This window comes from Cydia splendana, chromosome 19 (assembly GCF_910591565.1).
Source record: "Cydia splendana chromosome 19, ilCydSple1.2, whole genome shotgun sequence".
Taxonomy (NCBI): domain Eukaryota; kingdom Metazoa; phylum Arthropoda; class Insecta; order Lepidoptera; family Tortricidae; genus Cydia; species Cydia splendana.
The window spans coordinates 12,503,368-12,529,999 of NC_085978.1; the positions used below are offsets into that span (position 1 = coordinate 12,503,368).

The 26,632-nt window shown below is 34.3% G+C and overlaps 1 protein-coding gene and 1 long non-coding RNA gene across 2 annotated transcripts in view; one reads left to right on the top strand and one right to left on the bottom strand.

Moving 5' to 3' along the window:
• The window catches only part of LOC134800041 (uncharacterized), a 222,198-nt gene that overhangs the window by 130,905 nt on the left and 64,661 nt on the right, over nt 1–26,632 (top strand). The window contains exons 2-5 of the mRNA XM_063772487.1: nt 5,854–6,011; nt 18,077–18,238; nt 19,008–19,152; nt 20,475–20,672. Of these exons, the coding sequence (XP_063628557.1) occupies nt 5,854–6,011; nt 18,077–18,238; nt 19,008–19,152; nt 20,475–20,672 (663 nt within the window). The remainder of the gene's footprint in view (nt 1–5,853; nt 6,012–18,076; nt 18,239–19,007; nt 19,153–20,474; nt 20,673–26,632) is intronic.
• LOC134800123 (uncharacterized) overlaps nt 670–26,632 on the bottom strand; it is a 202,404-nt gene continuing 176,441 nt past the window's right edge. Inside the window, exon 2 of the long non-coding RNA XR_010145507.1 lies at nt 670–745. This is a non-coding gene — a long non-coding RNA (uncharacterized LOC134800123). The remainder of the gene's footprint in view (nt 746–26,632) is intronic.

Genomic DNA, 26,632 nt, shown 5'->3' on the forward strand with positions numbered 1-26,632 from the left:
ATACTTTAGCTAGAACCCATGCAGGGCTTATCAATCAATCTCCAGTTTGTGTTGTCAACTTGTCACTGTTTCTGAGAGCTACAGATAACGGATTATTTACTAGTCTTGTCTGTATTTTACGTTTCGATTTGTTTTTTGTCTACCTTCGTTGGTCCCCGCGGATGACTATATAAACATCGAACCTGACGATTCGCGTGCAGGTTTTATTCGTTGGTTATTCTCGCCGAATTCAAGCTCTCCCTACGCCTCCTTTACACGTGCCGACGCTGTCAGAAAAAGTGTTATCCGATAAAAATTGGTAAAACTCTGTTTGCCACAAAGAATATCGTTTTTACCTCTACACCGAGCTCCGGACGGGCTCCTAATAACTTTAGAAATGTGTACGCACACGGTACAATTTGTCCAATAAATGCTCGAAATTGTATACCTTATTATAGCAAAAAGATATTTGAAGAAAGCTAAGAAATACTTATTATACATTAGGCAATAAAAAAGGTCAAAATATTACGTTTTTAAACTCTAATATCTTGACAAAAATGTTTTATATTTAGGTACTCGTACGATAATCTCGAATTTATTATTAAAAGTATCACACATTCATTTCACGCCCAGCGTTAAGGGCCGGTACAGGGGGCCTACCGCGAAAACCGAAATTCGCAAATTGCGGGGACTCTCACTAAGACGTAATTAGAGTGACGGAGAAAAATGCCCGCAATTGACGAACTTCGATTTTCGCGGTTTTAGCCTAGAGTCTGTACTACAGATGGACTGCAACGCGACTGCAACGTCGGCGTGCAGTTCCCGTACAAATTGGAGTCAGTTAGTCAGTCAGTCAGCCGGCCCTAAGGTCTAAGAAAGTAATTTTGAATATAAAGTCAAGGATTCCTGTTTAAACTTATGATTATGAGATATCCATGAATTTGGTTCACGAACGAAACTAATATAAATTAACTTGCATTTAGTGGATAGGCCAACAAATCGGTTAATTACTAAAATAATAATAATTATTCAGTTGCTGTTGGGAGCTGCGAGGTCTGCGCCAATATTTTTTTTCCCAACTTTACCTCGTAATGATTGAATAAAATAGTTGCGTAGACTTTTAATAAACGTTTTAATCTTGGTTTTGTAATTCGTATTCTCATTTCGTAATCTCATTCATTACCTATGTTATAATACTATGTATATTCGTATAGCGCACTCAAAAACGTAAAATCTATTACCAATTTATTTGGTACACTAATGTATTTGTGTAAGAAATTGATAATTTATATTTTCTGATATGATGTCTTGAAAGCCTTATTTAGGGTATAATTTAACTAATTTTATATTTAACTAATACCCCAACTAGCAAATGTATGTGCTATAAAAGTTGAGAGCACGTTTTTGTTTTCGCTTTTTGGTGCTATAAACGGTGTAAAAACAGTCGAATAAAAGTCCTGTAAGCGTTTACTCAACGCGAAAAGGCGCACTTATACAGACTAAAAGTGTTATAAAAATCGAGTAAGCGCTGTATAAGAAGCAAATCGATGCTGTAAGAGTTGAGTAAAAGTGGATTAAAGCGATTCTAGTGTTTTAATAGCAACGATAGTGCTTTTATTCGACTATTCGTTCTATAAACATTAGCAATTTACTATTACTCAGTGAAAGTGTTCTATAAAAACAACCGCACTGCTTTTTCTCAGCAAAAATGTTTCGTAAAAGTAGCCGAATTGCTTTTACTCGGCATTTTGAATGTGTAAGAGTGCAGTAAATGCTTTTATTCAACTAATATGTGCTAAAAACGATCTCAGGTAAGCGATTATATTTCAATTATTTGATTAAGTTTGAGGCCTAATCGTCTTCACGTATCTAATAAAACAAAAAGGTACTTAAGTATTTTTTTACTGCTGTCATCCATGACATTTATTTTTACCGTGATTGTGTACATAAGTTTTTACTGTCTGTAAGTACACGTAATACAGTAAAACCTAGCGCGAAAAATACTTTATTGATAAAACCAAAGGCACTGGTTCATATATATTCATGGGCCGCCTATTTTCTTAAATTTCAATAAAAAAATATTAATTAAAATAAGTAAAAATTTGCTTACACGATCTAGTTTCTGTTATATCTCATTAATTCGACTATAAGTCGAGTAACTGCGTTTACTGCTACACTTATAGCACATGATGTCGCCATGTTTATGGATTTATAGTCCGGTGGCCGACTGCATGAAACCCTACCTGATAAAAAAATAGAATAATCCTACTCTGTGGGGGTAGCTGACTTTTAGCAGCTTCAACTGCTCTTGGTCGGCCGTGGCTTAACTTGGCAAATTTTGCGCAAATGGCATAAAGTGGTACAAATATTCATCAAAAAAACAAAAGTGGTCAGCTACATCCTGTGTTGGCAGGTTCCTGTGTCCGACCGAATTTGTGGTACCACGTGAGCTACAATTTACTTCATCGAAAAATAGAATGTCACTTGTATGGTAGGATTGCTGCCATTCACATTTTTTTTAATGCGGACGGACTGCAAAAGCTATCAGGCTAAGGTGAGGCCGACCAAGGCATACGTCAACAAATTTAATGTAGGTATTACAATCAGTTTATTTCATTCTATTTTTCGATGAGGTAAATTGTAGTTGTCACGTGGTACCACAAATTCGGTCGAACACAGGAACCTGCCAACACATGATGTAGCTGACCACTTTTGTTTTGCTGTCCTCAAAGGCAGCTATCCTACCCTGCAAGTTTCATTCTATTATACGATGGGGTTTTTTTTTTGATGAATTTTTGTGCCACTATTTTGCCATTTACGCAAAATTTGCGAAATTAAGCCGCGGCCGACCAAGAGCAGTTGATGCTACTAAAAGTCAGCTACCCCTACAGAGTAGGATTTTCTATTTTTTTATCAGGTAGGGTTTCATGCAGTTGGCCACCGGACTATATTGAAACGTACAACATGGCTGACTTGTGCTGTTAATGTAGTTCAAAACTCTTTAAAAGTACTCTAAGCTGAATACATTTTGAATAAAACCTGTAAATACACTTCAGCTCCTATAACAGCGGTTTGAGCCCCATTACCCGAATTATGATATAAGCGCGCTGTTACAGCAGCATTGTTGCCAAATGGTTATTGGATTGCTTTTAATAGGCTTTTATAGCAACAGAGAAGAGAGTTGAGTAACAGTTGTATTAAAGCGCCTTATTCAGACAATTAGCTATTCTATAGCTGTTATATGATTTTAATAGAACAATTATGCTGAATAAAAGTGATTTAGTAGCGCTAACTCAGCATTTATTAAATGGTGGAATAAAAGTGCTAAAAGATAGTGCTATAAACGTTTATACGACATGATTATAGCACTAATTAGCGAAAATTGCTAAATAGTCGAGTTAACCGCTATTATACGATATATTGGTGTTTCAACAACCGTAACTCGGCTGTTATACGATTACAGGCTGAGTAAATCAATTCTTATACGACTATTTTGCTAGTTGGGACAAAGTTCCAAGTATAAAGTACCTAACATAAATGAGAGGTTTACACAAAATTGAAAACATGTATAACAAACATAATGAAGAAACGATTCCACTAATAAGAATTCAGGTAAGTTGATCTTTACTTAATTTAAATATAATATATGTATTTATGGTCCCCTCTGTTGGTTTTTTTTTAACGTATTTTAACTGCCCGATTCGAACATTTCTTCAAACAAAAACGTTACTTTTGACACTGACATATCCAATCCATATCGTACCTAGCCGTAATATTTGACGTATCTTAGAGTTCGAATCGGGCCGGAACAGCCCCTGCACTTAGCATAGGTAATCTAGTTTACACCTACTTAAAAACTCTTAGTTTAAGACTAACCTTCAAACAAGTACTAAAAAAACTGGCTGCAGGTATATGATTTATATTCTCTGTGACAGACATTTTTTTTCAAAGTATGGTGTTGAAAAGTTAGACTAATTAAAATCGAAACGTGGCTTGACGTTGAAAGAGCACTCTAAATTATATTATATTTTTTACGGTAACGGACATTATACTTCCTGATAGGTTTTAAGAATTAATTAAAGTTGAGGAAATGGATTAGTAATTAATATCGACGTTTCCTCTCGGGGCTCTTGTTTTCTTCATCAAAGTGGTTCAAAATTCTGCTTTAATTATAATTGCTAAGATTTTGGAGTTCTTAATCTAGTTCTAGAGACCTGAATTATTAAGTGACCAAGCTTTTGTAAGTAATAGATGGGTCAAACAGATCACTGTGTTATGTCTTTCCTGTAGACATACACAAGAGTTAAGGGCTATAAAGGTTAATTTTCTTATTTAACCCTTATCCACGTGAAAAGGTCCTCCTTTTATTTAGAGAACTATGGTAAAATCATTGCTTATATGCCCACAAGCTGTTAACTATTGCCCACAGGAGAGAAAAATGTGCTGTTCGCGATAACACACTAGTTTTCTCTCCTGTGGGCCTCTCTGTTTGACCCAGATACTTAATATCGAAATGCGAAATGTCGCAAAAATTAAGATCAAATAAAAAATTGTACAGCGCTCCAAATATTTTCGTAAGTACACCCGGAGCCAATGGCCAGTTATTTTAAATTTTAGGGTTTTTAGTATATAATGCTTATGATAGGGCTTATGATTGCAATAAAGTAATAATTATGTGAAATAAAAAAATATCTTAATTAATGTTATCAAAAATATTTTGTATCTAGTAGACGTGAATTTCTGTTTTCATGTCTTTGTGTGAACTTAATTATTATAATGACTTTAAAAATATCAAACTTCATTTTTAAAACAGTATCAACAATTAACCTGATGGAAATTGAGAACAAATTAGATGAAGCATTTGAGTACATTCAGGTCAATAAATATTGCATGTACTTATTTCCCGATTTGCATGACTATATTTAGTTTTAGATGTACTCAGTGAAACTACAAGTATGTTTCACCAAATTAAAAAAAAATACTATAGGTCTAGGTTTCATGGTTTTGAACTGGTTTTTATCTGACCTTGACGAGCGTCTTCCTGATTGGCGCGCATCTCACGCACGACTTTCACTTCTTTCCCATCCAACAATCAGCGTGCACGATATTCAAGGTCGTATCAAAACAAGATCAAAACCGCAACAAGTTGTTAAATCTGAATCGGGCCTACCGCGAACCACGTTTGACGTGTTGCCTCCCTGTCACACTTATGTATGAATTTACAAGTGGGACAGAGAGGCAACACGTCGAAAGTTGTTCGCGGTAGACCCTCTGTTCACTCGAGATCAGATCAGTTTCGGTTTTGTTTTTATCATTAGTCGCTATCGTCATTAACTGCCTAAATTAACAGCGATAAATTTAAAACGTAACCATAATAGTCCCACAGTAAATGTTTAACGCGCAAATCTCAACACAGATGTCGCTAGTTTACGCTGAAGTAAAACAGCCCAGGAACAGATTTCTTAGAATATAAGTTTCTGTCTTTGAGATATTTTTACAAAACGCCTACTTCTGTGATCAATTGACATTCTAGCCCCATTCGAAAATCATATTATTTAGTAACAAAGTAACAAAACAATCAAATACTTAAGAACTAAGAAATAAATTAGCAATAACCTTAACCATAAATACAACTAAACCTAAACTAACCCATAAAAACTAATCGAACAAACCACCCCGCATCGCTCTCGATGCAAAGGTGCCCATCACGCTTGTTGCGTTTCCGCGTTGAACCGCGATGGATAGCCTCTGACCTAAGAACGACCCGGAGCGGGGGTCCAGACCCGTCTCCTGCAGGCGACGCCCCAGCTCCCAAAAGTTTTCGCCTCCGCGCACAAGCAAAGTACAACAAAGTATGTTGTTTGTTGTTCACAGGCAGAAGAGGGCAATTCTCGGACATCAGACGGAGAGGACAACGATGGGAGTGAGATCAACGCAGGTTCCTCAAGAGTCCTCTCTGCTGCTACGTCTAGAGAAGATGATGATGACTCCAGCAACAATGCGAGCAGCGACTGCAAGAGCCCAGGCCAAAGGTGAGAATATTTTTTTATTTTATATCCTATTTTCACTAAGTGGCCAGTCACTTAGGTTGAACATACGTGTGACCCGATTTAAATGTTAGTAAATTGTAACAATTTTTTTCTCCTTCCTAAATAATTACTCCAAAAATTTACCGATATGATCACAATAAGATCAACTGAAAACATAATTTGTTAGAACTTAATTCCTCTAAATTTCCTTTATTTATTTACTACTTAAGAAATTTATTTATTTACTACGGCATAGAACATTATAAAAATATTTAAGTAGGTAGGTTACGTAAGTAGTTAATTTAGGCGAAAAACTCGGCAAAGTAAAATACTGACGAATTATGCTTCCTAAAAAAATGAGTAAGATAAAGAATATCCACTAATGACTGGCCTCTTAGTGAAAAACAATGCCTAAGTAAGATAATTAATAACAGTAACAGATCATTTTGTTAGAGCGATTTTTAAGTTAGCATAATGATAACGGACAGGGTCGGAAAGACAGTAAGGAAAATCAATAAAACTGTGACAGGCGAGAAAGAAATAGGGTATTATTTTGTATTTTCCGGTGCACAATAGCAATATTTATCCACAAATAATTAACTAGCTCCCTCCGCGAACAAAGGGCCCGTCAAATTTGTTCTGTACAATCGTTGACTACAGTCTAGTAGAGATGGGTAGGGGTGAGTAAATACTGAGTATTTACTCGGTATTTACTCAAAGCACCCGATAAATACCCGTATTTACTCATTTAGGTGGGTAAAAACGATTGCTTATAAAATATTCAAAAAGGGAGATTTAAGAACGAAATTGTCTTTTATTGAAGAGTGCTAACGTGTATTAACAATATCTATAAAATAAAAAGCATATAGAACGCTTAATTTAGAAAAAAAAGGTAATTATTAGTGAGAGGCAAATTGTGATAATGCATAGTTAACAATTTTGTTTTAAATAAGAAGGTATTTACTTTAAAAATATGGTACTTAAATTCTATCGATGTTCTAGATAACTGCATGTCGCGCAAAAGTGCGTGTTTACGCGGCACTTGCGACCTTTTATTGAGGGTTTTTTAAAGAAAACTCAAAAATGGCTCAACCGATGATGTTCAAAATATTGTTTTTTGTACTCTATTATACGGCTAATCTCCCGATATGTTTTTATATTTTTTCTGAACTTTGGTTCTAAAGTTATAGAGAGATAAACATTATTTTGGCCTTTCAAAACGGTTTTTTTCCCAAAATATTCAATTTATCCAAAAATGTTCTTAGAAACATTCCAGTTATTTTTAAAGACCCATTTAATGATGTGCAACACGTTGGTCGTTTCTGAATTTTTTTTTTGTGACAATTAGTTACATGTATGGAGTGCCCCTCTTAAAAATACATTTCTTACTATTGTACTTAATCCAGTAGCGGCTTACAAAATACACCTATATTTCAAATTTATATGCCCCTTTCAGCACTCTAAATAGTTTATACCCACCAATTTGGGTATAAACGAGTAAATACGGGTATATTGAGTAAATACTGAGTATTTACTCGGTATTTACCCGTGAGTATTTACTCACTACCCATCTCTACAGTCTACAGACTACAACGTATCTATTTGTCTACCTCGACTCATTATCGGGAAGTACTCGATACTGTGGCTTCGATCAAATTTTATACTGGAAAAGTACGGTTACCGGCCAGTAATATTATCACATTGATGCTTTTTAAGATTTTTACTCCCAAATATTTATACGTTAGATCGTTTGGAGAGAACCTTGTTTATACATATAATTAATTGCTGTTCGGGAAATAGCGTTTGACCATACAACAGTTTTTGTTTTTTCGATTTCGGCTTTAAATATTTGGTAACGTTCTATTTACGTTTATGAAAATTATTTGCCGGTACTGTACCTGGTTAGGATTTTAGTGTCTATATTTAAAGAAGAGTCGGAATATAAACGTGTAATTTAGAGAAACAGTCAACAATATGCCTATCTATATATTATCATTTATTAACTACATTTTTCATAGAGTGTTAATATTTATTTTAATTCAACAATTTATAACTTCTAAAACAAAATTGTTTAGTAAGAGTTTGATTTGACATCAAGGAAGGCCTGTATAAGTTACAAGCGACATCTTAAATCTAGGCCCAAATATTGCTTTTTATTGCGAAAGTTTATAACCTCGTAAGTCCCCGTGTACTTGTACAAGTACAAAGTAAATTCGAGTTTTGAACTCATATAGAAATAAAAGAAAGTTCCAAATTCAAAAGCACCATTATTGCCCTGGATCTTACGAGGTTTATTGAAGCTCTTAAGTGAAAAGCCCAAATTACCAACTTTCCAATAGCAAACAACGGGTACTTTTTAGTTGTTAGCTAGACAAAGTTTACAGACACGCTAGGCCGTCTAGGCCGTGTTAAAATAATTCAAATGCCGTGACCTACATTCGAGTTTGGAGGTAGATGCATTAACGTCTCATTCCTATCTCCGACAACAGCTGCTTTACTTTACAAAGTGGATAAAGTTTCACTCAAGTTTACGAAATTTTTAAGTAAGACGATAGACTAACTAGGAAATAATACGAGTATATCCCGTTATCATTGGAGATTTGACAAAAATCTGTAGGTAAAACCATCCTAACTTAGCCCTTAATGTCATTTAATGTCGCAAGTGTCACAATGTTAAAACTTAAGTACATGAAAGCTTAAAATGCTGTAAAATTCAATGCAGTCGTGGCAAGAGATTGGCAGCCTGCCAATATTTGGCAGACTACGAGGAAATTTACTACTTATCATATTTTTTTAATTTCACAATTCTTATTAGTTTAGTTTTTTATTTTACAATTATAAGTACAGAATAAGCTACATTTTATGGGTCAAAGATCCGGATGCCTAACAAATTTGAGTTAAAAAAAATCTATGACATAACTTAGGCGAGAAAGCGATAGGCCGGCGGTGCTACGCAAGTTTAGAAACATAGAAACGTGGGTCGTGTACATTACATAATGTACACGACCCACGTTTCTATACAAAATTTCGTGGGCTTGCCCACGGTTTGTATTAAAACGTGGGCCGTGGATGTAGCTTGCGCAGCAGTGGGGCGCCGGCCATAGTTACGGACTTAAATATATTTCTTACTTAAAAGTCTCATTTATTCAAAATTTCAACTAAATTCAAGACAAACTAATTATTATTCGATACGCCAGCTACGACTTTTCTAGTAATTTCCGATAGGTAAATAATTATCTGGTGCCGTTGAAACTCCAATTTTCGATGAACGATAAAATTATCGGCGAAGAATTTTTCTAACTCTCCTTAACTTTATTAGCGACTTTAAAGTTTATGAAACAATGTCATCGTCTCAAATTTCAGGCTACCTTTTTTCAAACTTCTTTAAGGGTGTAATTTCTCAAAGATATACTTACCTATATCAATTTTGAGAATAACATTCTGTGGGAGTGTTAAAAAATATGGAAGTCACGGTTATTAAGCATATATCGAAATTATTTATGTGTTCTGTTTAAAAATATCATTGCAAGGTCAGATGTAGGTATTTAAGTAATCTAGAAGGCGTTTTTTATTTTGCGTGCATTAAACGAATGCACCAAATTGTAACTGAGACTACAGACAAGCAATCTTCATGTAAAATTATGCTTGCGTATAGTATGAAATGTGCATTAATAGCGTTTCGCATAATATATTTTTGATTGATTGATTTCATTTATTTCATAATTATACACTACAATATAAATTTGGCTATTAATATTTGAAATACCTACCTAACAGCAATGTTATTAGCCAAATCTACAATTAAAATATCAAAAATGAAAAAGAGTACAAAATAACCAAAATAAAACAAAAAAGTTATCTCATAATAGTCATAATATACCAAACGTTTTAATAATACAAAGGGTATATTTCATTCACAACCCAATATTGCTAATTATAAATTCTAAATCACACCGGAAAGAACCCGCCTCTTTCAGTAGTATCCATGAATGTTTGATGTGACAAATGGAAGAGTCTGCTGTCCCACAGGCCCATTCGAACATGCAGCTGACACCAAACTGATAATGGAATCTTATTGGAATCATACCAGCTGTCATTCGCACCGGCGTCCCGCTCGCACTAATACATGTTGCCATCAGATACATTGGAGCGACTGAACTGCTCATATACCTATAACTCTGTATCTTTAGGTATTGAAATAAAAGTTCTTAAACAAAAGTAAAAAAAAAAATCAAAATACATTTATTTCAACAAATTAATATTCCAAGAGACGCAATACGGTGATCCCCACACTAGGCTCAGCCTGTATCGTGGGGATCTTAGTTAAATACAGATCCGAGTATCGACATGTTGCGGCTATTATTTTAACACAATATATTATAATAATTATTAAAGCTACTTAAGGGTAGATGTAAACATTACACGATCAAATAATGTAGGTTAAAGTCAGGTCGTTCAGTGGCAGATCCAGGCGGTTTTGTATTTGGTGGGTTAACCAATAAATGTTTTAACTACCCGAAAATATACAGATTATTTGTTTACTTTTATTTAAATACCTAAATATACAGAGTAGATTAGATTAGATTAATTTATTTCTTATTGGAAATTACATGGTATTTAACAATGGCTGCTATTTAACTGATCACCAGATTTAATAAAATTTAATACCAAAAAAATATATTTTACCACCCTAAAATAATGAATGATCACCAAAATTATAACACCATTTTAATGTGAAATTATTACCAATTTTATTACATTTTACTATCCTTTTAAAGAAAATGACACCAAACTAATCATTATTAACCCAAAAATAGTAAATGATTACCAAATTTCAAACCCCATTTTAATGTAAAATGATGACCAAATTTTTACATCTTGCTATCCTATTAAAGAAAATGACACAAAAATAATCATTGTAAACCCAAAAATACTAAATGACCACCAAAATTAGAACTCTATTTTAATGTAAAATTATAACCAAATTTTAAAATCTTGCTATCCTATTAAAGCAAATTACTCCAAAATAATAATTGTAAACCCGAAAATAGTAAATGACCACCAAAATTGTAACAACATTTTTATTAAAAATGTGCAAATATTTAATATAATACTATTAAATTAATTAATCCACTCCGTCACCTTTTTCTAGTAGCATTTTATTTCTGTTACAGTCGCAGTTCTAACCTAACCTAACCCACTTTACTAGTAGCATTTCGTTTATGTAAGGGTCGCAGTTCAAACCTAATCTAACCCACTTTTCTAGTAGCATTTCTTTTCTGCAAGGGTCGCAGTTCAAACCTAACCTAACCCACTTTTCTAGTAGCATTTCGTTTCTGTATGGGTCGCAGTTCAAACCTAACCTAACCCACTTTTCTAGAAGCAATTCTTTTCTGTAAGGGTCGCAGTTCAAACCTAACCTACCCCACTTTTCTAGTAGCATTTCTTTTCTGTATGGGTCGCAGTTCAAACCTAACCTAACCCACTTTTCCAGTAACATTTCTTTTCTGTAAGGGTCGCAGTTCAAACCTAACCGAAACCACTTTTCTAGTAGCATTTCGTTTTTGTATGGGTCGCAGTTGAAACCTAAACTAACCCACTTTTCTAGTAGCATTTCGTTTCTGTATGGGTCGCAGTTCAAACCAAACCTAACCCACTTTTCCAGTAGCATTTATTTTCTGTAAGGGTCGCAGTTCAAACCTAACCTAAACCACTTTTCTAGTAGCATTTCGTTTCTGTATGGGTCGCAGTTGAAACCTAAACTAACCTACTTTTCTAGTAGCATTTCGGTTCTGTGAGGATCGCAGTTCTAACCTAACCTAACCCACTTTTATAGTAGCATTTCGTTTCTGTAAAGGTCGCAGTTCAAACCTAACCTAACCTACTTTTATAGTACCATTTCGTTTCTGTAAGGGTCGCAGTGCTAACCTAACCTAACCCACTTAACTGATAGCAGTTTAATTTACTTTTCTAGTAGCATAACGAAATGCTACTAGAAAAGTAGGTTAGGTTAGGTAGGTATGCGGTGCGGGGTACGGGGGGTTGAGCGGGAGGGGCAAGTAATTTTGGTATCAGTTTACTTTATTTGGTAATATGTATACATTTTTTGGTAATCATAGTGGTTTATTTAGGTGAAAATATCGCATTAATTTGGTCTTCAAGATTTGGTGATCATTAATGATTTTTGGTGGTCATTCAATATATTTGGTATTTGAATACAATTTGAAGGGCAGTCGTAATTAAAACGGTGGTACTTTTGTATTTTTAGGGCTTATTTTTTTGGTGTTCAGTATTTTTTTTTGGTGAGCATGATTTTTTTTATTTAGGGTACCGAAGTATTTTTTGGTGGTCATTATATTTGTAGCCTTTAACAATGTCACAATGTTTCCAAATAACATGAATTCACAAAAAGATCGTCAGATTGTAAACAATAATACATTAAAATAATTAAGAATTAAGTCAAAAATAAAATACAATCAAAATAATCATAATAAAAATTAAAAATAAAAAGTCAAATACAGTAAAATAAAATGTCAGAGCATAATAAACATACTAAATACAATGTCAAAAAATTACCTATGTATGTCAAAATATAAGCTATGTCAAAAAATGATCTCTTGCAGAGTATAAAGCGGTCAAAATGTATATAATGCTAGGGCCCCTAGTTAATATAATGTCAGATTATAGAGTATAGAGGCTTGTTCAGTTTGTGAGAATTGTGAGAATCCGATAATATCTGATGGCGACTATACGGACAAGTCAGATCGAAATGTATGACAGATAACTGATATGATTCCAATATGATTCAAATATCGGTTTGATGCCAAGTGCACGTTCGAATTGGCCTGTTGGATTATTGATTGGGGTTATACTTAGGCAGCATTGACATTCACACTGCAACTATTCCTGAGCTTTAAGGTCGTTTATAATTAGGCCATTTATCTACAGGCCTCTAGATGTCGCAGAATGGTCTGGATCAGATTATTGTCTATTTGTGGGCGTCGTAATGGCTAAAATTAGTCCTAGGGTTCCTCGAGATAATAAAACAGTCTAGATTCAACTGCGACACAATATAATTGCATGAAAGTCATACAACGTCCTTGTATTGCCAAATCTCTAATCAAAATCACTAATTTGGTAATCAAAAATAATATTACCTACTTAAGAGGGGGCTAACGCCAAATTGTAGTTTTTGAATTTCTACATGTTTAACGCAAGGCCAAATGCTGTAAAAATATCACACCGATAGGTACTAGACTATATTTTTAAGGGCATACAGCCAAACCCTTAAAATTTGAAAGATAACTCAATTCTAAAAAAATTACACGAAAAATGTCTAATTTTGTATATCCTAAATCTTCCGATGCAAGTCTCGCGCGACGCGTCATCTTTTGTCTCTTTCTAATTTCCTGGCTGTACTCTTAAATCTTAATAAAATAGGATGCTGATTGGCTTAAACAGGAAACAACCAGAATTAATGACCTATGATACCTATCCATTTGAATAAGTCCGCGTCCCATTTGGTTGTAAGTATGGCTTTTTCATATCGTATTGAAGGTACGGAACCCTACATTATGCGTGGCTCAATACGCACTTAGCCTGTTTTTCTTGATGTCGTTAAAATAAAGATAATTATAATTAAATTCTAAGCTTCAAATATACTTAAATAAACAAACTATAACATTGATTGATTGTAAACATTTACCTTAATATTAAGTAAGAGTTGAGGGCGGCGCGCCAACAAACTGGTTACTCCAGTTTGGCGCATTTATTGTATATATGTATCATTGTAATTGTTTATATGAATAAATGAATAAATGAATTAATTAATTAAATTACCCATTATGAACGATCTTATACCAATGGCAATGGATCTTAGCAACATTTTTTGTAATGCATTCCAATGAGATTGTCCAAATTGGATGAAAGAGTGTTTCGTGACTTGTTACAATCAAGGTTTTACGTAATAAACTACGATCCCGAATTAACTAAATAGCCTCTGGGAATAAATTGAATGCAAAACTGTACTGTCTTCAAAGAATCAACGTAATTTCTTTGTGCATTGGAGAGATTTTTAAGGTTCCGTAGCCAAAATGGCATAAACGGAACCTTTATACAGTGGAACCTGGATAATTGCAATCTCAAGGGACCGGCCATTTTTTGTCAATTAACCAGGTTTTTCATTTAAGCAGGTCGTGTCAATTAACGAGGTTCAAAAAATCGTTGTGTCAATTATAGAGGTTTCCATTAATAGAGGTTGCGTTCTGACAAATTTCTTTTATGGAGGTGCAAATAACCATTGAAAATAGATTTACACGCTTACGTTCTGGGTTTCTGGTCTATTATATAGCTTCTGTCTATACTTGCACTTATACACTACATTAATTCCTACTTTATTTTCTTATTAATCATTTGGGTTTAAAAAAATCCCTTGAATTGTAGAAGAAAGTTTTATTAGAATGTAAAAAGCATACTTTGTTTTTTATTTAATCAAAACTATTTCACCTACTACAGGCTGTGATAGATACCCAATAAATAAATTGAATTCTGGATGAAAATATAAATAAAATGATCATTGCTATTAAAATATTGCTTCTGCTGTCTACAAATACATTATTTCAATTACAGAGGTAATAAGTATAACTCGTTTCAATAATAGAGGTAAAAAGAAGAGTAAAAATAACGGATTTTTTTAGCACAGTGTCAATTATAGAGGTCTTAGTTGCGATGTGGTCAATTACAGAGGCAAAATTACGAAAAGCCCTAAAATCTAAATTGCAATTATAGAGGTTCCAAAATTTCAATTATAGAGGCCTTTTGGTCTCAAGGGACCGGGACCGGACTTTGGGTTGCAATTATTGAGGTTTTCCATTTATCCAGGTGCCAATTAACCAGGTTTCACTGTAGTTTCTTCACGTCCATCTGCCCGACCGTCCGTCTGATCGTATGTCACAACCATTTACCTGGAAACCATAACATATATTTAAATATATATATATATATCTATTTTAGGGGGGTTGTATAGCCTGTCCGATTTCTAAGATCAAGTTCGCGTAAGGCACTTCAAAGAATGATGCACAATATTACTAGAATAATACTGTTTTGCCGAACGCGCTAAATAATAACTAGCCTTTTTAGTTCGTCATTGTTTATCTTAGAATACCAGCTGTCTGTCCTCAGAGGCCCAATTTATCTGTTAGGTAATTTAATCCGTCCGGGGCTTCCCTGTCGGCTCTAAAGTAATTAATTGATGTGGGTTGAGCTTCGCAGCACTATTCAAAGATTCGCTGACGATTGTTTTACTTAGGTGTGTCCACGATGTGTCAACTAACGTCATACCCTCATGCCGTTATGAAAGAAACGAGAGACGCACCAGAATTATTGAGGTAGTGATAAGTTATCATCACAATAGGACTCTCAAAACTTTGCTCTTGTCTCAAAATTTCTAACGCAATGGGATAATGTCATTACCTACATAACGGCAACAAGTTATCGAACAAGATGTCACATATATATTATAACTAAATGTAAATTTAATGTCTTAAATTTCTATATAAAATACGAAAAAACTTTTTCCTCGACATATTAACCGCGTAAGCGTCAAAAATACTTCACTTATGCATTATGATAGGTCTTGTAATAATGGCAAAAGATTTCAGTAACATTTAATTTTTTTTGTATTCCATTTCAATGAAATTGGCCAAATTAGATCAAAGAGCGTTTCGGCTCTTGTTACAATCAAGCTTGTACGTAATAAACTACGACCCCGAATTAACCAAATACCGTAAAATGGGGTGATTAGGGTTCGCGGGGAGAGTTGGGTTATGAATGCGGAGAGAAGGGATGAAAGGGGGGTGAGATGGGATTTTAAGGCTACTGCTACAAAAATAATGTATTCCAATTTAAAATGGAGCTATAGTAATACACATAATAAAAAAAAATGATCCAACAATCTTCCAAAATCACCTTTGTATGAAAACCCAACTCACCCCAAATACAAAGGACTACGGGGTGAGGTGGGATTTCCTGTTTATCGTCAAAGTTATGAAATGGAACTACTCAAAATAAAATAAAAACTGAAATACAAACGTCCGGAACACTTATTATATACACTATTCAGTTTGCATATGTAAAAATAAAATGGTATCGAGGTATGAATGTCAGTTTCGCACCTACTCACCCCATTTTACGGTACCTAGCTGTATGTAGCTACCACCAGTTTGGCACTGACATACCATACTCGTAAACGCTATCGAGAACGTAACTTACTTTCTATGCATCTCGCTCGTACTCGCATATTAGTATAGAAATTACCTATACAGAAAAAGACTGACAGCAAGATTTTTTCAAAGGCTCTAACGCTAACCCTTCACTTATGTCGGTATTTATATTATACCTATAAATGCCCACCAACATATTATACTATATGTAGGTACTTATATATGTATAGCTTTAGTCCCGACACAGGGAGCTTGGTTTATGGCTGTTTTATAGGGGTTCATCGGAAGGAATTTATTGATTTTGACAGCTCACTTGTATGTCGTAATTCTATCTTTACTCCGGTGTTCCGGCTTCCGATAATCCTTTTTGATAGGGTTGAACATTTTACTTGCTTAATTTTAAAAATGTAGGTACTTACCTATTTATTACGAGTATTAAACGTACGAGTTGGGTAGTTTATGTAAACCTACTATTCTGCTAACTAGTTTTAAGAATTTCGATTTTTAACCGGTATTGCAATGCCATTATAAATCGGAGTAATAAAAGAAGCAGGTCAAAAAGTAGCCCCGATTTTAACCCGATGCATTTTTACTTATTTTGTGACCCCATTTGACTGCTATTCTTCTCAAAAGTGTACACTATAAAATAGTAGCAATATATAACTTATGAAACATGTAAAGTGAATAAAATTCTTTAGGTCGCCCTTAATGATTTAGGTTAGGTATTTCCAAGATAGATGTCCAAATTTATAGATATTATAATGTATTTTTAAAGAAAGTCAATAAATCATAATTTTCCTAACCCGTCTAGATTGTTGAGCAAGTTATCGCCATTCACGACAAATGCGAGGCCAGACGATATGTAAGTGGCCAATACTGGCACCCTCCGCTTCGAGAGCTTAGCGACCCTAGCAATGAGCACGACCTAATACCAAGCCGACTGATGCCTGATAGTGAGTGGTTGATGCGGCTTTCAAGTCACAAGAAAACTGTATCATAAAACATACGAAACGAATGCTAGTGTACAGTTTTATGTCAGTAGATTTAAAATTAACTTACCTAATCATATTTACGTTGCAGGTCTGTAGCCTACTGGTCAATAATATACATTAAGAAAATTATTCTGAAGTATTTTCATGTCATACTTATCATGAGATGAGGTCAGGATTATAGATTCATTTAATGTCAATGGAAAAATGAAAATGACGATGACTCGTAAGACAATTGTTTTAGAAATGTTCGATGGTCTTTTTAGATAAATTATAATTGTTACTGGCCAGTATTTTTAGTTAATTTCAACCAAAGTTTAAGATACTATAACATGCACAAGTGACTTGAAAGCCACACCAATCGATAACGCATTAAACAAACCGATACCTACGTAATTGGTGCGGTACCCCATCGCATACTACAAAACTATGTTTGCAAGTTGCATAGTATTGATTAGTTCACGACTGCACAGCTGGACGAATACCTAGGCGTCACCGTAATGCTAAACCATACACGTAATTTGATACTTTGTACTGTCCGAAAGATAGAGATGCTGATTTATTTTATTATGTACCTATGCATGTTATTCTTTTGTGGAGTCTCTTTGCCACAGTGTATTGAGGAGACCGTGAGTTTTGAGCCAGCTTAAAAGTGACAATAAGCGTATTACCTATAATTTCCTTTAATTTCACTTATGAACATTACTGGTTAAACCATGTGGCACCCTTTTAATTTTGAAATTTAAATATTGTTTCGTTACGTTTTTCGGCTAAGTCGCTTTCGAAACTCACGGTGGGGTTTCACGAACAGACCACACACTGTACACTGCTATCGTGTAACACGCTGCATCTATTATAGGCGACCGATCATTGCATCGAGCTCGTCAAGCTCTCACAAGTCCATGCAGATGCAGGACACAAAGCACGAGAGAGAGGAATCTGACCCTGACAAACGGGGGCATAAATGGAGGCACGTCCAAGCTGTCATGGCATACTACCAGGCTCTCAGGAAAATAAAAAGGTTCGATTTGAGGGTTCGGTAAAGCCGCCTCGTTGTCGATTGTTTGTTTGTTTTGATTTCCGACTAATGTGCTACCTTCGTCTGTGTCTAGGCCTTCGGGAATGATCTCACTGGATATGTGTGTTTCTTGTGGATATTGTGTCTTACTAGCTCACCTTAAAGCGATTCTACTTTCCTACTGTCACTTGGGAGATCAATTTGTATTCAGTGTTTAATACTTGTTTAATTGCATCTGTTTGAACGTTTAAATATTTGAATAGATTTATTAAAACTCTAGTATTAAGCTCCTGACTTTAGATGCAGTTTAGTTCTAGTTTTAGATACTTACGTGGATTTTATATAGATACAGACTCACTAATATCTTACTCTACAAATATACTTTTTATATTTATGCAATTTTGTTTATCTAGTGTGAATACTGCATAGTCGCATGTAAATACAGGTAGATGATTGTTTGCACGTATATAAATTACATTTCAGTATAAATAAAGTCTGGAAAGCACAACTAAATAAAAATATAAAGTGTGTATAGCGGCATCTTTGAAATTACGATTAATTTGCATTGTGTGTGTTTATTTACAAATTTCCAATTTCATACCAATTCAAATTTAACGAACTATCTTTGAACTTATTGGCGAAACTTTTGCGAACATCTAACTTGAAATCTTTCTTGAGCCAAATTTAACTTTCCGACAGCATGATAACTTTGCTTGACTATCCCTAAATCTGTTTGAAACATCTGTCTAACTTGTATGTGTGTCATATGCAGAACAAAGTCGAACCAGCGATGGATGAAACTACGAACGACGGTCCAGTTGAGCTCGGCGATGCAAATGAAAAAACCTCCCCTGAAGAGAGAAGACTCCTTCCTGAAGAAATTCTCCACTCGCCACATACCAGAAACACAGGAAACTGTGAGATTTTGCTATAATTACCCTGATTTATGAGCATGTTTGATGATATTCACCCATCCTTTGTAAGTCGGTCATGTAAATTTTATTTATTTATTTATATATTTATTAACATAAAAATATACAGCTTATACAAGTACAGTGTCCCACAAAACAGTTTACACGGTTTGACTGTGGGATCGTGTAGTCTCTACTCTCAAAATGCAGAAATGGATTTTACCTACAGTTGATCCAGATTAACACTTGGTTGCCCCGATTACCCCAAAAGACATTACGAAATCAATAAAAAATAATGTTAGTGTTTTAACAAATGGACTAAGAGCTATTTTCTAAATCGGATTTATTTGTGATCAGTTACTAAAAACATCGCTATATCAAAATTCACCACTTACCTTTCTCGGTTGTTTATACTAACAACTTTTTTGTGGAGAGTTAAGTATATAAGTTTTCATATATTTAAATCAAACAAGCCTTTCGGTTATGCAATTTATTGTAAATAAATTATGGGCAATCTTTTGTAACGATTGTAAATGTAGGTAGTTCGCATGCAATGTATGGAGTATTGATCTATTAATATTATTGACTACCATCATGCAACTTTAAAGACAGTTTTAAGGTCAAATTTACATCTATTTCTAGTCGTCTTCTTAACGTCAAAATATTATTTTTTCAAACAAATTTTGTTATATGAGCATGTAAATATGGCGCAAAAACCCCGCTCTTAAAAGAATTGAAATTTGAAAATACCTATTATGTCGGTACTATCGATGTAAGATATAATATAAGGCATAATAGTTAATGCATTGCAAATTTTTGAGTTTCGTGTAGATATCCTAAATTACCCTTGAATTTATTGTTTTTAAAAATTAAGTTGCAGGTACCTTGTGTTTCCTAATCTTGAAAGTGTGTTTGTATTATGTTTGTGAATAATTGTTTAAATAATGATGAATTCCGTCTTTTAAACCCTCAACTTATAATTTTAAATGTTTTATGAAGCTAAATGTAAAAAAATAATGTTTTTTTTTGTAAAATGCTGACTAAATTAACTCTTCGTGCGTGGTACGTCTTAAAACGTGGTCATTGGCAAAAACCATCCCATCCAGCCTTCCTGCCAATACACACAAGAGGGGAAAGGCATTAAAAAAAACTCTTGACAGTTTCTTAATCAATATTTATGCACCAAATTGCTCACTAGCTTCATTATTTTTTTCTAAGTAATCTCTCTTGAACGAAACGAATAATAAGAGATCTTACCTGTTCCAATACTCACTATTTGCACAATCTAAATCGAGGCCGCCATCAAAATAAATCTCAATTACCCTCAGGTAGAAGACACAGGGTCGGAAGGAGCGACCGGTGACCACAGGTCAACGAACCGACAGCGGCGGAGGAAAGTGCGAGCGCCTAGAACCGTCGTCAACCCCGATGAGAACTTCTATTTCTACTGGTTGTGGGTCATCACTGCGTGCGTGCTGTATAATCTGTGGACGCTCATTGTGAGGCAGAGCTTTCCTGAGTTGCAGGTGAGTGTTGACTTTTATTTTTAATTTATGGGATGATTTATTTTCTAAGAGTGATTTTGGCTGGCTTGTAAAAGAGCTGGTGGAACAATAATAGGCTACTTTCCTACTAGTCAAACCAGCTTCTTTTTTAGAACTGTCAAAACGATTTGCTAATATGGAATTTATATGAAAACGAATATAGTGACGTCACGGTCAACTCACCTACTTTTTTCTTCTATCCGATTTATTAAATAGAAATTATGATTAAAAATAACTGCTATCTATGTTTTTCTAATAATTACTTGGTGCTTTATTTTGTGCACGGTGTGAAATAATTGATTTTAAGTAGAGGAAACTTACATTTATTTGTTTAGTACGATTGGCAGGAGCAACTTATTGATTTAACAACTAAATATTTACACTGTGCAACTTATTAAACAACTTTATGCAACTTATGTGCAAAAATGTTGTTATCTAACTGCGTTACGCAAGTTTTTATCAGTCTATATGTTATAATATATGGCCGATTTTGTCTTTTCGTTTACAACTGCTTAAAGTCCGTTCCGTATTTACCTACTTAACAAATTCCTAGGATACCTACTGGACTCTTTTTTCTTTACGCAGTAGATTTTTTTTTATAAATGTTCCTACATATATACCTACATTATTTATCATAATATCATAATTTATAAATTTATCATTCATTTTTCGATACCATGTGTAGGTATCGAAAAATGAATCCGTAGGCCTGACTTTCCCGAATCAGTAGGTATATTAACTTAATGGGGTATGGGCTACCAACTAGCAACGCACTCACGAGAACTTTCCAAAGTTGCAAAACTTTCCTCATGAGAATTTCTCGGTAACTTCTGAGAATGTTCTCGAGAACGAGAATTTATTTACGTAGTTTATACCATGAATATTCACGATAGTTTAGGTGTAGTCCTTATGACATAATTATTTTCTGAGCTGCACTCCAGTTATCAATTATCATCTTATCAACGGACAGTAAAATGCATGTCTATTGAAGTAATTATAGTAATTGACATTGTTATATAAATAAGGTACTACAACAAAGTTTAAACAATAATTTCCATGTTGCAGGAATGTTCTGAGAACATTCTCGAGAACGTTTCCGCTTTTTGGGAATGTTCTGCAATTTGTACATTGCTACTACCAACACGATGGATTGGATAACACAAAGCGTAACAAATATTTACACTTAACCCAATTTACAAGGTTTTGCACGAATAAAATGAAATTGTCCATGGTTCAGACTTAACAGTCCGGTAACTCAAATCATCTCTAATAACTCCCTACATACCTAATTTTCACAGCTCATCGATTATGTATTGCTGATCGTAAAAGTGAAAAGACCCAACTCCTGAAATGTTGAATCATGCAGAAAATCGCTTCAGTAGAAACGGTTTCTGCTTACAAAATAAAATTTCTGAAAGAAATATTATATACGCCGGATTAACTGAAGTGAGAATATAAATACCCGTCGTTACCCACTCAACCGTCCGAGACCGTTCAGCTGCTTAATTCTAATGTGAACTCTACCCCAATGTTATATGATCTAGAATTGTGTTACATCCACACATAATCAAAAATCAAACTTATACTGGTTGTTTTAGGAGATGTGTTTGATGCAAAACTAGTAATGACAGTCCAGATATCGAGAGCGAGTAGTATCTAAGTTCAATCCTGGCTTAAGTTTCTACAAAGTTACTACAATCATTTGATATTTACCACTCGCTTTTCAGCTGAAAATGTAGGTAGTTAGACTAGATGTGAGTTAATGACTTAATGAGGCATTTTGTGTGAAGAGTTGAACACTATATAAATAGATGTTATGTTTTTACTGTAAGAATGCAACCAGGAATAATGTATATATATTCAGTTAGCCAGTTAGTATTCCAAGGTGAAGTTAGTATTCCATTTTTGGGGATCGCGTACGACCAATTCCATACAGGATACCAACTACATGCTTTAGAATTGAATTAGACGTTGAAATTTCCAGAACTGTTCAACTAAATAAATATAAGATAGAGTTATCAATAAAGTATAATACAATGCGAAGTATAATTTCTTATTTGCAAAAGATAACATTTTACTCCAGTGAGCAAATAAAACCATAAATATCACAAACAAATCCCACTTGTTCAGATCTTTTCACTCTTCTTTACACGTGTTATATTATATATCGATTGTCTCCTGTTTACAAACAGAGTCAAATTGTTATTGCTCAGGGACGACGTCATTATTCCAACAAAGCTACAAAATATATCCACCGAATAGTATTCGCAACTGTTGCCATCCGTCTCGGCGTATTCTATACCAGGCAAGGACTCGACTCAGGATGCCAGTGTAAGAGGCGCCTCGCAGGCGCGGATGATTGTATCGATAAAATAACCGCACTTTATAACACCTACATCTGATGGATTTTTGTGACCACGACATTCAGAAGTGTTCGCTTGCTTTCGCGAAGCGACTAAAACACAAACCCCGGATTCAACAACCCTTTCGCTTTTTACATTTTCTTCTTTTGAATCCGAGTGACGGAAAGCTTCATTTTAAATGTCGTTGGCTTAAAATCAATTAAAGGGGTTGCAGTATTTGAAAGCTGTTTGTTATCTTTTAGAAAAAAAATATTTTTCGGAAGAAAAATCTAAAGTAGTGGTTTTTTTTTTTTTTTTTTTTTAATTTATTGAGAAAACCAAACAGTCATATAAACATATCAAAAATACAATACAAGATGTACTGCAACAAAAGATACAATAAAAAAGACCTGGAGGTTCATAAATTATAAATTATGTTAACTGTGTAAGTACAATTATAACTACTGCATATTAATACCAGATAGAAAAAACTGCTATCAGTACTTAGGTACTAAAACAACTTACGTTTAACTATGGTTTTTAGACTAGATATCGAATTTTGAAAGCAATCTATTTCGGAGAGATGTTTATTATAGTAACTAGGAACCCGTCTGAAAAAGGTATGCCTGGAATAGTTCTTGACAGAAAAACTAATATGAAACAGCGATCGAGGGCGTAAGGGGTGATGCGGACAACTGAAAGTAACTAATCTTAGGAGATTAGGACAATTAATAATATTTTTAAGAATTTTAAACAAAAACATAACGTCCAAGTATATCCTACGGTTAAAAAGGGAAGGTACACGAAAATGTTTTGCGGCCAAGGTAGAATTTACAAAATAAGTGCCTGTTCTATAACTTAACGATTTTAAGAAAATGTTTTGAATTCTCTCCAAACGGTCAATATGGACTTGATACTGAGGTGTCCAAATTACACTCCCGAATTCGAGGATACTCCTAACAAAAGAATAAAATAATAATTTATAAGTATTTGGCCGCTTGAACGGTTGTCCGACACGAAGAATCATTCCTAACCTTTTATATGCACGTTTACATAAGTTATCAATATGCTCGTTAAAGTTTAGTTGCGAGTCCATAGTGACACCTAAGTCTTTAGTGGAAGAGACTCGTGCTATGTTATTACCAGATAAATTATAATTATATACTATCGGATTGTGTTTTCGATTAAAACTTATAACAAAACATTTTTCTGTGTTTAAAAACAAATGATTATTAGAGCAATATTGGACAAAATTATCTAGATCTTTTTTTTAGTGGTATCAAGAATACAGCTACAATTATTACGATGCTTCTGCGTAGCGCTTATTTTCAGTCAATATTGATTATTTTTACAAAACCTTTTCAATGCAAAGGTAAAAACTTTTCTAAATCAACACTACATTTCTAAAAATAACCTGCTCACCTAAATCAGCAATGAAGGCATCTATGGGACTTACTCTCATTATTTCCCAAGACGCAGGGTAAGTAAATACGAAACGACAGTACGATCTTAAATACTCCCTTGAGAGCCACTTCGGCTGTGGACAGCTCTTCTCTGACACTAGCATTTGGTGAAACAATTGCCAAGACACTTTCACCTCTATACCTCAATATATAAAGACTTGAATAGTTTTAAGTGTCAGTAAAGATAATTTTGCAACTACGTGTGCAAGAGTTTGAGTAAAACATGGAATGAAATACAATCAAATTAGCTAATCTCTTCGTATTAGAATGGATTTTCTCTTGGAGTCTGTTGTTTTTATGCAGTTGAGTGGATAGTTTTCTCCACTTTAATTGACTTCAATATTATTCGGTAATTAAATTTTGGAACAAGTATCACTTAAGTAATTGAGTACTTGAATGAAAGCAATAAATGACTGATTATTGATCCGTGATTACATTAAGTAAAAACTTTTTAGAGCGCTGTCAATTAAGTATGACATTGTGAGACTGTTGCTCATATATATCGTACTAATATCTGGGAGACCGAGCTTTGCTCGGAAAACATATAAAAACTCATAAATGTGCGTTTTCCCAGAGATAAAACCTAGATAGATCGATTTATCGCCCCCGAAAATCCCCATATAGCAAATTTCATCGAAATCGTTAGAGCCGTTTCCGAGATCCCCGAAATATATTTATAAATATATATATAAATCAATAAACAAGAATTGCTCGTTTAAAGGTATTATTATATAGATAGATAGATACTATTTGCTGTTGCTACTAAGCTTAGAGCATTTAGTAACTGGAGATGTCATGGCTGTCATTTTCTTTACGAAACAGTCTGCCGATTTTTGCGGGGGAGGGGACTTCAAATGTATTGCTATTTCTACATTATTTGTACGTAACGTACAAATAGCCATGTCAGTCCATACAAAAGTTTGCACAATTGTGCAGGTTTTTCGGCAGAGGGGTAATCTCTTAATGGCCACTCCAGTTATTAAATGTTCTAAGCTACTAAGTAATAAAATGTAGGTAAATTTTATAGTGGTTATTTCAAAAGCATTATAATGTAATTTATTACTAGGTACAGCCGAGTATTTGCATACCTATTAAACAACGTTTAATTCTGGCAAGGCAACTCTAACAAAGTTTCTACCTTAACTTTAACCTTTAATGACCATTCTTAATAGATAAAAAATCTTTAACAATTAAAAAGTAATGGTTACTTTAACATAGTTACTTATACGTATTTTAAACTCTATAGATGATCAAAATGGAAGAGTAGGTGTTCATCAGTCATCACTAAAATAATGCGTAAAGATATACCTATCTAAAAATATTTCGCACATCAAAATCGATACACTGTCCGAATGACCTAAATAAACAAAACAAAATCTGCGATAGTTAAAGAACGAATTCTTAAAAGGGCTTATAGTTTTTTCTACGCTCTTGAAAGGTAAATCTTCAAGATAAGACACTAAGGTTGCATTTACATTTAAAGAAACATTGAGATACGCCTTTGGTAGTAGTGTATCTTCAGTCGTAATGACATAAAACACATTTCCACCATACTGCCGGGTCCATTTATTGTGCCTAATGAGCCGTGGCCGCTCATCTGTAAGAAGAAATGTACGCCCTTACACGTTAGGAGAGCTGGTGAAAACACGTCATAAATATCTATACACAATAGGTATTATATTACCTTATTTTGGAAACTTTACTAAAACTTTGATCTTCATCGTCACCACTTAAAATGTGTCACCTCGGTGTGTCACTGTCACATAATAAACACAGCTTTAATATGCCGACCTTCATTCTGACTGTAGTTTGGGTGAAACAATACTGCGAATTCGAGAGCTTAACTGTTTACGCCAGATCGCATTAACACAGAAAACGCATTTATTTACAGCCATCTACTTTTTAATTAATTCGATGCTCAATTAATTAAGTTTGGCACTTTATTGTGACAGATAATGATGAAATAACATGGTTGCAACGTGACTTTATAAGAGGTAGGTAAATTTAAACAGATCTTCGGTTGTCCTATCCTATAATATGCGTATTTAAAGAAATATTACTAAATAATAGGTGCTTAAGCAAGTTCTGACGACCTGGTAAAGGTCGCAGGAGTCCGCTGGATGCGGGTGGCGCAAGA